Source organism: Pecten maximus, chromosome 17 (genome assembly GCF_902652985.1).
Source record: "Pecten maximus chromosome 17, xPecMax1.1, whole genome shotgun sequence".
NCBI lineage: Eukaryota > Metazoa > Mollusca > Bivalvia > Pectinida > Pectinidae > Pecten > Pecten maximus.
The window spans coordinates 10213036-10225658 of record NC_047031.1 but is presented as its reverse complement, the minus strand read 5'-3'; the positions used below and the strand labels follow the sequence as shown (position 1 = coordinate 10225658).

Below are 12623 nucleotides of genomic sequence, written 5' to 3'. Positions count from 1 at the left end.
GATATACCAGTCATAGTGTAACATTGATATACCAGTCATAGTGTAACATTGATACCAGTCATAGTGTAATATTGATACCAGTCATAGTGTAACATTGATATACCAGTCATAGTGTAACATTGATATACCAGTCATAGTGTAATATTGATACCAGTCATAGTGTAACATTGATATACCGGTCATAGTGTAACATTGATACCAGTCATAGTGTAACATTGATACCAGTCATAGTGTAACATTGATACCAGTCATAGTGTAATATTGATACCAGTCATAGTGTAACATTGATATACCAGTCATAGTGTAACATTGATATACCAGTCATAGTGTAACATTGATATACCAGTCATAGTGTAACATTGATATACCAGTCATAGTGTAACATTGATACCAGTCATAGTGTAACATTGATACCAGTCATAGTGTAACATTGATATACCAGTCATAGTGTAACATTGATACCAGTCTCAAGTGACCTAAATATTTTCTTCTATTCTCTCTCACTTTCTCATAAAAATAACACAAATTTCTCTACAACACCTCATCAACACTATCACATATTTCTATAAACACCGTTCCTACTGTTGCCATGGTTACAAGTTAATTACCATATTTACACAGTGACCATAACATCAGAAGTTACTGTGTTTCTTCATTATTGCATTTGACGTCCAAGTAACCATGGATACTGACGTCCAATCAAATCATGTAAGCTATCTCATAACCATGGATACTGACGTCCAATCAAATCAAGGATCTATCTCTCATCACCATGGATACTGACGTCCAATCAAATCATGTAATCTATCTCATAACCAGGGATACTGACGTCCAATCAAATCAAGGATCTATCTCTCATCACCATGGATACTGACGTCCAATCAAATCATGTAATCTATCTCATAACCATGGATACTGACGTCCAATCAAATCAAGGATCTATCCCACATCACCATGGATACTGACGTCCAACCATCTAATATCACCTTGGAGATAAGCGTTATGGCTGGTGAAGCTACAACATCTGTCGAATCATATAATTTAGGATGCCTCCATGTCTGAAGTAGGTCAACTCAACATCTGTGTCAAATCGACAACAAACATCAAACATACGTCCGTCGTTTAGCTGTAACACAAAAACATGGACAAAGTCAGAATTCTTGGTATTATAATCCTGTACAAAGATAAACAAAATTACAGTCAACAAAACGCAAAACCTGGATACACTGAACAGGGACAGGGAAATCTGTTTTCGTTATATGTAAATTTCATGATAAAGAGTTCTTATGAAACTTTTATCACAAAACCAGGCTTTTCTATCAGGTTACAACACCCATATTATGATATGACAACATACTGTAATAAGAATATTGTGACATCTGACATCAATAAATGATGTTACATATTTGAGATACAAAATGTACCGTCTCAGTTTTTTAATGAATTCTATAAGACATGGACATTCAGTACAGTAATTGTACAGATGTCTGTCTACATTGACATTCCACAGCGACGATTTGTTGATAAGCAGGAAACATGTGATGATTTCATAACAATCATTTTATAACATTTTTTAAAACCTTTATTCTATTTCTATATATGTTGGACAATCTTGTTGGTCTGGATGGCAGCCCACAATGACACTTACTGGGGAATAAATTGGAAGTCCTCAGGGAAATCCAGAGGAATGGAATCCTGGTCATCAGGTGATAGGTCAGTGTTAACATGGCTACCCTTATAGTCAATACATTATGATTGGCCACCCTTACTGTCAATACATTATGATTGGCCAGCCTTACTGTCAATACATTATGATTGACCAGCCTTACTGTCAATACATTATGATTGGCCACCCTTATTGTCAATACATTATGATTGGCCACCCTTATTGTCAATACATTATGATTGGCTACCCTTACTGTCAATACATTATGATTGGCCACCCTTATTGTCAATACATTATGATTGGCCACCCTTATTGTCAATACATTATGATTGGCTACCCTTACTGTCAATACATTATGATTGGCCACCCTTATTGTCAATACATTATGATTGGCCAGCCTTACTGTCAATACATTATGATTGGCTACCCTTATTGTCAATACATTATGATTGGCCACCCTTATTGTCAATACATTATGATTGGCTACCCTTATTGTCAATACATTATGATTGGCTACCCTTACTGTCAATACATTATGATTGGCCACCCTTATTGTCAATACATTATGATTGGCTACCCTTATTGTCAATACATTACGATTGGCTACCCTTATTGTCAATACATTATGATTGGCTACCCTTATTGTCAATACATTATGATTGGCTACCCTTACCGTCAATACATTATGATTGGCCACCCTTACTGTCAATACATTATGATTGGCCACCCTTACTGTCAATACATTATGATTGGCTACCCTTACTGTCAATACATTATGATTGGCTACCCTTACTGTCAATACATTATGATTGGCTACCCTTATTGTCAATACATTACGATTGGCTACCCTTATTGTCAATACATTACGATTGGCTACCCTTATTGTCAATACATTATGATTGGCTACCCTTACTGTCAATACATTATGATTGGCCACCCTTACTGTCAATACATTATGATTGGCTACCCTTACTGTCAATACATTATGATTGGCTACCCTTACTGTCAATACATTATGATTGGCTACCCTTATTGTCAATACATTACGATTGGCTACCCTTATTGTCAATACATTACGATTGGCTACCCTTATTGTCAATACATTACGATTGGCTACCCTTATTGTCAATACATTACGATTGGCTACCCTTATTGTCAATACATTACGATTGGCTACCCTTATTGTCAATACATTATGATTGGCTACCCTTATTGTCAATACATTATGATTGGCTACCCTTATTGTCAATACATTATGATTGGCCAGCCTTACAGTCAATACATTATGATTGGCTACCCTTATAGTCAATACATTATGACTGGCTACCCTTATTGTCAATACATTATGATTGGCTACCCTTACTGTCAATACATTATGATTGGCCACCCTTACTGTCAATACATTATGATTGGCCACCCTTACTGTCAATACATTATGATTGGCTACCCTTATAGTCAATACATTACGATTGGCTACCCTTATTGTCAATACATTACGATTGGCTACCCTTATTGTCAATACATTACGATTGGCTACCCTTATTGTCAATACATTATGATTGGCTACCCTTATTGTCAATACATTATGATTGGCTACCCTTATTGTCAATACATTATGATTGGCTACCCTTATTGTCAATACATTATGATTGGCCAGCCTTATTGTCAATACATTATGATTGGCTACCCTTATTGTCAATACATTACGATTGGCTACCCTTATTGTCAATACATTATGATTGGCTACCCTTACTGTCAATACATTATGATTGGCCACCCTTACTGTCAATACATTATGATTGGCTACCCTTACTGTCAATACATTATGATTGGCTACCCTTACTGTCAATACATTATGATTGGCTACCCTTATTGTCAATACATTACGATTGGCTACCCTTATTGTCAATACATTACGATTGGCTACCCTTATTGTCAATACATTACGATTGGCTACCCTTATTGTCAATACATTACGATTGGCTACCCTTATTGTCAATACATTACGATTGGCTACCCTTATTGTCAATACATTATGATTGGCTACCCTTATTGTCAATACATTATGATTGGCTACCCTTATTGTCAATACATTATGATTGGCCAGCCTTACAGTCAATACATTATGATTGGCTACCCTTATAGTCAATACATTATGACTGGCTACCCTTATTGTCAATACATTATGATTGGCTACCCTTACTGTCAATACATTATGATTGGCCACCCTTACTGTCAATACATTATGATTGGCCACCCTTACTGTCAATACATTATGATTGGCTACCCTTACTGTCAATACATTATGATTGGCTACCCTTATAGTCAATACATTACGATTGGCTACCCTTATTGTCAATACATTACGATTGGCTACCCTTATTGTCAATACATTACGATTGGCTACCCTTATTGTCAATACATTATGATTGGCTACCCTTATTGTCAATACATTATGATTGGCTACCCTTATTGTCAATACATTATGATTGGCTACCCTTATTGTCAATACATTATGATTGGCCAGCCTTACTGTCAATACATTATGATTGGCTACCCTTATTGTCAATACATTATGATTGGCTCTCCTTATTGTCAATACATTATGATTGGCTACCCTTATTGTCAATACATTATGATTGGCTACCCTTATTGTCAATACATTATGATTGGCTACCCTTATTGTCAATACATTATGATTGGCCAGCCTTACTGTCAATACATTATGATTGGCTACCCTTATAGTCAATACATTATGATTGGCTACCCTTATTGTCAATACATTATGATTGGCTAACCTTACTGTCAATACATTATGATTGGCTACCCTTATTGTCAATACATTATTATTGTCAATACATTATGATTGGCCAGCCTTATTGTCAATACATTATGATTGGCTACCCTTATTGTCAATACATTATGATTGGCTACCCTTACTGTCAATACATTATGATTGGCAACCCTTATTGTCAATACATTACGATTGGCCACCCTTATTGTCAATACATTATGATTGGCCAGCCTTATAGTCAATACATTATGATTGGCTACCCTTATTGTCAATACATTATGATTGGCTCTCCTTATTGTCAATACATTATGATTGGCTCTCCTTATTGTCAATACATTATGATTGGCTCTCCTTTTTGTCAATACATTATGATTGGCTAACCTTATTGTCAATACATTATGATTGGCTCTCCTTATTGTCCATACATTATGATTGGCTACTCTTATTGTCAATACATTATGATTGGCTACCCTTATTGTCAATGCATTATGATTGGCCACCCTTATCGTCAATACATTATGATTGGCTACCCTTATTGTCAATACATTATGATTGGCTAACCTTATTGTCAATACATTATGATTGGCTACCCTTATTGTCAATACATTATGATTGGCTACCCTTATTGTCAATACATTATGATTGGCTAACCTTACTCTCAATACATTATGATTGGCCACCCTTATTGTCAATACATTATGATTGGCCACCCTTATTGTCAATACATTATGATTGGCTAACCTTACTGTCAATACATTATGATTGGCTACCCTTATTGTCAATACATTATTATTGTCAATACATTATGATTGGCCAGCCTTATTGTCAATACATTATGATTGGCTCTCCTTATTGTCAATACATTATGATTGGCCAGCCTTATTGTCAATACATTATGTTTTTTGATTGGCTACCCTTATTGTCAATACATTATGATTGGCTAACCTTATTGTCTATACATTATGATTGGCTACCTTTATTGTTAATACATTATGATTGGCCACCCTTATTGTCAATACATTATGATTGGCTACCCTTACTGTCAATACATTATGATTGGCTACCCTTACTGTCAATACATTATGATTGGCTACCCTTATTGTCAATACATTATGATTGGCTCTCCTTATTGTCAATACATTATGATTGGCTACCCTTACTGTCAATACATTATTATTGTCAATACATTATGATTGGCCAGCCTTATTGTCAATACATTATGATTGGCTACCCTTATTGTCAATACATTATGATTGGCTACCCTTATTGTCAATACATTATGATTGGCTCTCCTTATTGTCAATACATTATGATTGGCTACCGTTACTGTCAATACATTATGATTGGCCAGCCTTATAGTCAATACATTATGATTACCAGGTATCTTTGTTCTCAGTGTTATACACACTCACCTTCACAGACATGATCTGACCAGCCTTGATATCTGCTGGGAGGTCCACCGTAAACCGTTCTCTGCCAGTCAGCCCAAGGCTATCGGCCGTCTGGCCAGGCAGGTATTGGAATGGAATGATTCCCATACCAACTAGGTTACTACGATGTATCCTCTCATAGCTCTCTGCAATCACAGCCTTGATGCCCTGAAACCGAACATTAAACATTGAGGAAAGGGACAACAGTCTCAATATCACACACTGGAGGCCCTCAACAAGATTTTTACAAACTTCAAAACTTACAAGTTTTTACACTATCTGCAAACCTTGATGGACAAAAATGAAAAAGGTTTTACATTCACACAAATAGACTAAAATAGCTTGTATCACACATTTGCCTCTAAAGCAACTTTTTAGTTGAACCAGGTCATTTAAGCAGATAAACTGATTACCACTTTATTCATATATCACACTTGGCTAAGTTTATTCATTGGAATTTTGTAGCTCTATTTCAGTATCTTTTGGTCACCAAGAAATCATTGTTGAAATATTTTAACACTTCTGACTCAGTTCATGTGTTCAGGACTAGTAGTAACTAGAACTGTCGCCAGGATGGCTGACTAATACCCCTGAAATCTGCACGAGTCAATGGTGAATTGGAACTATTAATTAGAGGCAAACTAAGATAACCCAGTAATGTAGTGATCAGTTGCCATAGCAACCATAATTTTGAGAAAAAGAAAGTGAGATGCACATCTACACATGGTCCTCTATATTTGTTTGAAGTTTCATTGAAATCGGCTCTTCAGTTTAGGAGTTGTCCGCACAAACTTAAAGTTATGGTTCTTATCAGAAAACCTGTTTATAGTGACCAGTTGCATAGCAACAATAATTTTGAGAAAAAGAAAGTGGCATGCACATCTGCACATGGTCCTCTATATTTGTGTGAAGTTTCATTGAAATCGGCCCTTTGGTTTAGGAGTTGTCCGGACAAACTGAAAGTTATGGTTCTTATCGAAAAACCTGTTTATAGTGACCAGTTGCCATAGCAACCATAATTTTGAGAAAAAGAAAGTGGCATGCACATCTACACATGATCATTAATATGTGTGTGAAGTTTCATTGGAATCAGCCCATCGGTTTAGGAGGAGTTGTCCGGACAAAATGTGTCTACAGACAGACGGACGGAGAGACAACCTGATTCCAGTATACCCCCCTAACTTCGTTGCGGGGGTATAATTAAAAAGAAATGTTGTTTGATGATAGACTGACATGCATCGTGGCATAAACTCACCTGGCCGGAATGGTGAGTTAATAAAAAGTATACGAAGAACAGGAGAAAAAACAACCCCACTTAATAATAATAATAATGATCACAAATTCTGTCCACATTCCTGAACTTTTGAACTCCAACAGTTCAAAATGCTGGGAACACAATTTTAATAAAATAATGATTTTTTTTTATATATATATTTCCAAGGGAGATAAACATACCAACATCCAAGGACCTTTAGCGGCCCAGTCTCGTGATGAACCTGATCCATAGTCTTTCCCGGCCAATACAATTACTTGTTGTCCTTCACTGCGATACCGCTCCGCTGCATCAAAGATGTCCATCTAGAATATAACATACCAGAATTAAAGTTAAATGTTTAAATAAACAATAAAGGAATTTTTAACAATTTTTGTTCAAATACATTCAGGTTCATTACTGACATTACTGACAGGTGACCACATGAGATATAGACAGGAGACCACATAAGATATGGACAGGAGACAACATAAGATATGGACAGACATAAGATATGGGCAGGAGACCACATAAGATATAGACAGGAGACCACCTAAGATATGGACAAGAGACCACCTAAGATATGGACAGGAGACCACATAAGATATGGACAGGAAACCACATAAGATATGGACAGGAGACCACCTAAGATATGGACAGGAGACCACATCTGATATAGACAGGAGACCACATAAGATATGGATAGGAGACCACATAAGATATAGACAGGAGACCACATCAGATATGGACAGGAGACCACATCTGATATAGACAGGAGACCACATAAGATATGGACACGAGTTCACATAAGATATGGACAGGAGAATTTCCTGTATTCTTTCATAAATACACATTTTCCTCCGGTTTTTGATTCGCGATAATTTGTTAGGTATATATAAAGTCTGAAAACTGTAAAGAGATTGAAATGTAAACATTCCTTTGGGAGTATGTGGCTTTAATGGGAAACATGAAACCCAGGGTTCAGGAAAATGTATAACCTTAAGACCCTTAAGAACGGTATTTGAATCTATCTTGAGATTAGGTTTATTTGATCTCCTCACGCCTCGGGGGTAGGAGACCATATAATTGATGATTAAGGTTGATGTCAACCAAGGAACATTTCTCTAAAATGTTATCACAATTGGTTTAGGAGTTTTGAAGAAGTTGAAACTGGAAAATTGTACAACATTGAAAATGTCGCTGAGATTTGCTTAATGTGACCAAAAATTTTAATAGAGAAACATTTTTAATTACATCATAGGAATGACCTACAACAATAATGTTGTTAAGAGCAGTGGTCATAATCTGTATTCTCAGTTTCACTTGATATATTGATTTCTTAAAATATTTCATAGAGATCAATATATTAAAACCTTACACAACAGCTGAAGGTGACCAACTATATAAATGTATACCTCTTCTCCATTGGGTAAAAATTCAGTCCTTGGTCCTGCTTTAGAAACAAACTTATTGACCAATCGAATGTTAGCAAAGGTACCCCGTGTCATCACTGCATCATTACCACGTCGGGAGCCATAGGAGTTGAATTGTCTCGGAGTCAATCTGTAGACAGAAAGGTTGATTAATACAATGACCTACATACAGAGGAGATCTGTGTTATTGTCTCGGAGTCAATCTGTATTGTCTCGGAGTCAATCTGTATTGTCTCGGAGTCAATCTGTAGACAAAAAGGTTGATTAATACAATGACCTACATACAGAGGAGATCTGTGTTATTGTCTCGGAGTCAATCTGTATTGTCTCGGAGTCAATCTGTATTGTCTCGGAGTCAATCTGTATTGTCTCGGAGTCAATCTGTATTGTCTCGGAGTCAATCTGTAGACAGAAAGGTTGATTAATACAATGAACTACATACAGAAAAGATCCGTGTGAGTCATACAGATTAGTCTGGGTTACACATTACACTGAGACAAATAGTACCTTAATACTTTCACGGAATCATAAAGGGTCCAGAGGGCCTGCATTGTTACAAACACTATAATAAACATTATATTACAAACACTTTTCACCTTTTGGGATCCGTCTCTTGGTACCATGCACAGCAAAAATGATATTTCCCTCAGCCTTCAGCCTCAGGAAATATCACTTTCTCGAGTTGATCAATCATTGTATTTACCTGAAAACAGTTCGATAATTGTATATGACTTACCCTCGAGATGCCAGGTAGCGGGCAGCAGAGCTGTTTCTGGCGATACTTCCTGCGGGGGATATGTGATCAGTGGTGACGGAGTCACCAAGGTTCAGCAATACACATGCATCTTTCAATCCTGTCTGAGAGGGAAGCTCTCTTGTCTGAGGAGGGAGAAATACCACATTAACAATATTTTATAATGCACTCAATATATTCACGTTATTTCAAAGAGATTTTTCTCCTAAAACCAAAAGAAATATTTTGAATAAGATTTGTCACTTTCCTTCGATACTTCATTTTTTTCTTTGCAAAGATAAATAAGTCTCTTTTGAATAGAAAAGACAGATCATATAATCTGTGATTTATTCTGATTAAATCACTTTTACACCATAAGGTCATCCATCAAATTCTGTACACTAAATAACAAGAGACCCATGGGGCCTGCATCACTCACCAGGATATTTCAGTAACTATAGCAAAACTCAATCCCCAACTAATCAATGAACCTTAACATCTGTTCAACATTTTGCAATTAATTTACAAAGTCCAATAACGGTAAACTGTAGGTTCAAAATCTGAAATGTGTGTAAGGATACCATGCATATATATAAGTTTAATTCAAGTTTATTTATGTCAGCATGTACAATCACTTTGTAAGAAATTAAACTCAACATCCAGCTAAACAGAAAAGTTTAATAGTACTAGTGTTCCATTAAATAAAGTTCACTTAATGGTAAAATTTTAAAATTCTGAATCTGTAGAGTTTGTTAGGATGGTTATATATAGATATTCCAGGTTCCATTATTATAGCTTATATATTTATATATATATTTGAGAAAAATCCAGCTCAATGTGGATCTTAACTAAAAACGTTAACCTCTTTTACCCGACAGAAATGAGTACCATGTATTTCTGTCAACTTTTTCCTTTAACTAAATTTAATGTTCTGGTTCCAAAGACAAGTGGCCTTAATTGTCACTAAAATACTTCAGTCATTTTGATTCCATTTTGCCCCACCTCTCATTTCCATGAAGGGTGGAGAATTTTGGTTGACCTTTGGCCATGGAAGACTTCTTAAAAGTTTTATTAAAATTGGTTCTGGGGTTTCTGAAAAGTTGAAAATGTAAAGTGTTTATGAATGGATGACGTACGATGATGGACAAAAGGCAATTAGAAAAGGTTCACATGAAACTTTGTCTCGGGTGACCTAAAAAGTTTACGGATGTTGCACAGCGCATGATGACAAATGAAGCACAATGGCTATAGGGCATCCTGACACTTTGGGTCAGATAACCTCAAAATATGTTGTTTTTTTTTTTTTTTTGCTATAAAGACAGTTTAGGAAACACAAAAGGAATAAATTCTTTAAGTGATCTGTTAACTCCATAGTCACACCAACCCACTTACCATAGTCTCAAAGAACGGCGGAGACTTGATGTAGGTGGACTTTGGATCCCAAGGATACAAGATATCCGACGGAGCCTCGAGAGCGTTCCATCTTTTATTACCAGCCTGTCAATAAAAGTTTTGTATAGAGGATCAATTAGATTTTGCTTAAATATGTATATGAAGATGTGAATAAAGGGAAACTTTTTGTGTCATATATGATAACGCATGGACTCAAAACACCAAACACCTGTAAATAAAAATGACTTCCCAAGGAATCAGCTGTTTAAATGGGTTACAGCATCAGTCACAAAACAAAAGATGTCCAAATGAGCCAAAGAAATCCCTAGTAATAGCAACATGTAGAGAAGATGGGACCTGTTCAGGCAAGCCGCGGCTATCTTGGACGATTCACATATTCTACAGCATTGCCATAATAAATGTGTATTGACAGAGAAGACAAACGTTTGAGGGGTTTCCTGACTAATAGTTATTGGCACACTTAACAAGTTCCCATTAAATCCACACTTAACAAGTTCCCATCAAATCCACACTTAACAAGTTCCCATCAAATCCACATATCCATAAGTGTAAGATTCTATTCATCACTCATATTAAGAGAACATATTCTACAGCATTGCCATATAAGTGTGTATTGACAGACATTTGAGGGGTTTCCGGACTAATGGTTATTGGCACACTTAACAAGTTCCCATCAAATCCACATATCCATAAGTGTAAGATTCTATTCATCACTCATATTAAGAGAACATATTCAGCAGCATTGCCATATAAGTGTGTATTGACAGACATTTGAGGGGTTTCCGGACTAATGGCTCACTTAACAAGTTCCCATTAATTCCACAAAGTGTAAGATTCTGTTCATCACTCGTATTAAGAGAACGTAACTTTCTAATTTACTTCTCATTGATGTTCCAGACAAAGTTGGACAAGGATGCTATGTTTTACAATCATGTGATGTTGTATAGTTATTGTGACATCATAATACTGTAAAATCCCTCCCAAGGCTCCAGTACTTACTGTAATCCTTGAGTAAACATCTGTGAACATGGCAGGAACCACAAACTGCTTCTCTACTTCCTACAAACCAACAAATATTATCATTATCGTGTCAAACCCATTTCCCAATTTCTGTAATTTTCCATTTTTATTATATAGTTATAGGTTTAGTATTTTGTGCACTGAAAGTGCTATCTCGTTAACACAATTGCTTAAAATCTACAAAAAAAAGTGCAATTGTTGAAATTTGGTTTTGCTTAGTTTTATACCGCTGTCTATAATTCGCAGATCTATCATGTCTAATATAACTTTAGGTCATCAACAGTTTTTACTCTAGTTAGCTTTACAATGCACCAGTCATATATCACTTGAAAGAATCCACAGGTACCTTGTAAGTACTAGCATATGTAACATAAGAGAGTTACAATCAATAGAATTGTCTAGTTTGCGCTTTGTCTAGCTTTCTATAAGGACGTATGATTGGTTGGTTTTCTGTTTACTGGACAAATATATTTCAATCAATTTGCTAGAGACCTATGAGGCCATTGGCCTCTTGTTTATCATATTTAACATTAAAGGGACATACAATAGAAACTGATCTATAAGACCAGTGATATTTCTGTTCTCTGAAGTGAACATAACCTACCTGGATTTCCTCCCGTGTCGGCCAGATATCCCTGAGAAACACGTCTTTCCCTTCACTGTCAGTGCCTGGTACAGAACAAAACGATTTTACACAATGTCTTTAAACTTACTTGACAGCTACACAATGAGCTGGTAAATGTAAACAGAATGTTTAAACTGATGAATCTTATTTAAGACATTAGAGAGAACTAAGGAAAGACAACAGTCCGATAATACATTGTAACTCACAATTTCACCTGTCATCTGCGATTTGTTGACTGTGTTACCGGGGATAAGCCC

General features: G+C 36.0%; 1 protein-coding gene across 2 annotated transcripts in view; it reads right to left on the bottom strand.

The window, feature by feature from the left end:
• Positions 1-488: 488 nt before the first annotated feature.
• Positions 489-12623, bottom strand: part of LOC117315377 (cytoplasmic aconitate hydratase-like) — a 48219-nt gene continuing 36084 nt past the window's right edge. For both annotated transcript variants that reach the window (XM_033869534.1, XM_033869535.1), the window contains 8 exons: positions 12346-12410; positions 11721-11780; positions 10701-10805; positions 9312-9454; positions 8558-8705; positions 7346-7468; positions 5873-6058; positions 489-1126 (listed from right to left, as the gene is read on the bottom strand). In XM_033869534.1, coding sequence (XP_033725425.1) covers positions 1016-1126; positions 5873-6058; positions 7346-7468; positions 8558-8705; positions 9312-9454; positions 10701-10805; positions 11721-11780; positions 12346-12410 — 941 coding nt within the window. In that variant the 3' untranslated portion in view covers positions 489-1015. The remainder of the gene's footprint in view (positions 1127-5872; positions 6059-7345; positions 7469-8557; positions 8706-9311; positions 9455-10700; positions 10806-11720; positions 11781-12345; positions 12411-12623) is intronic.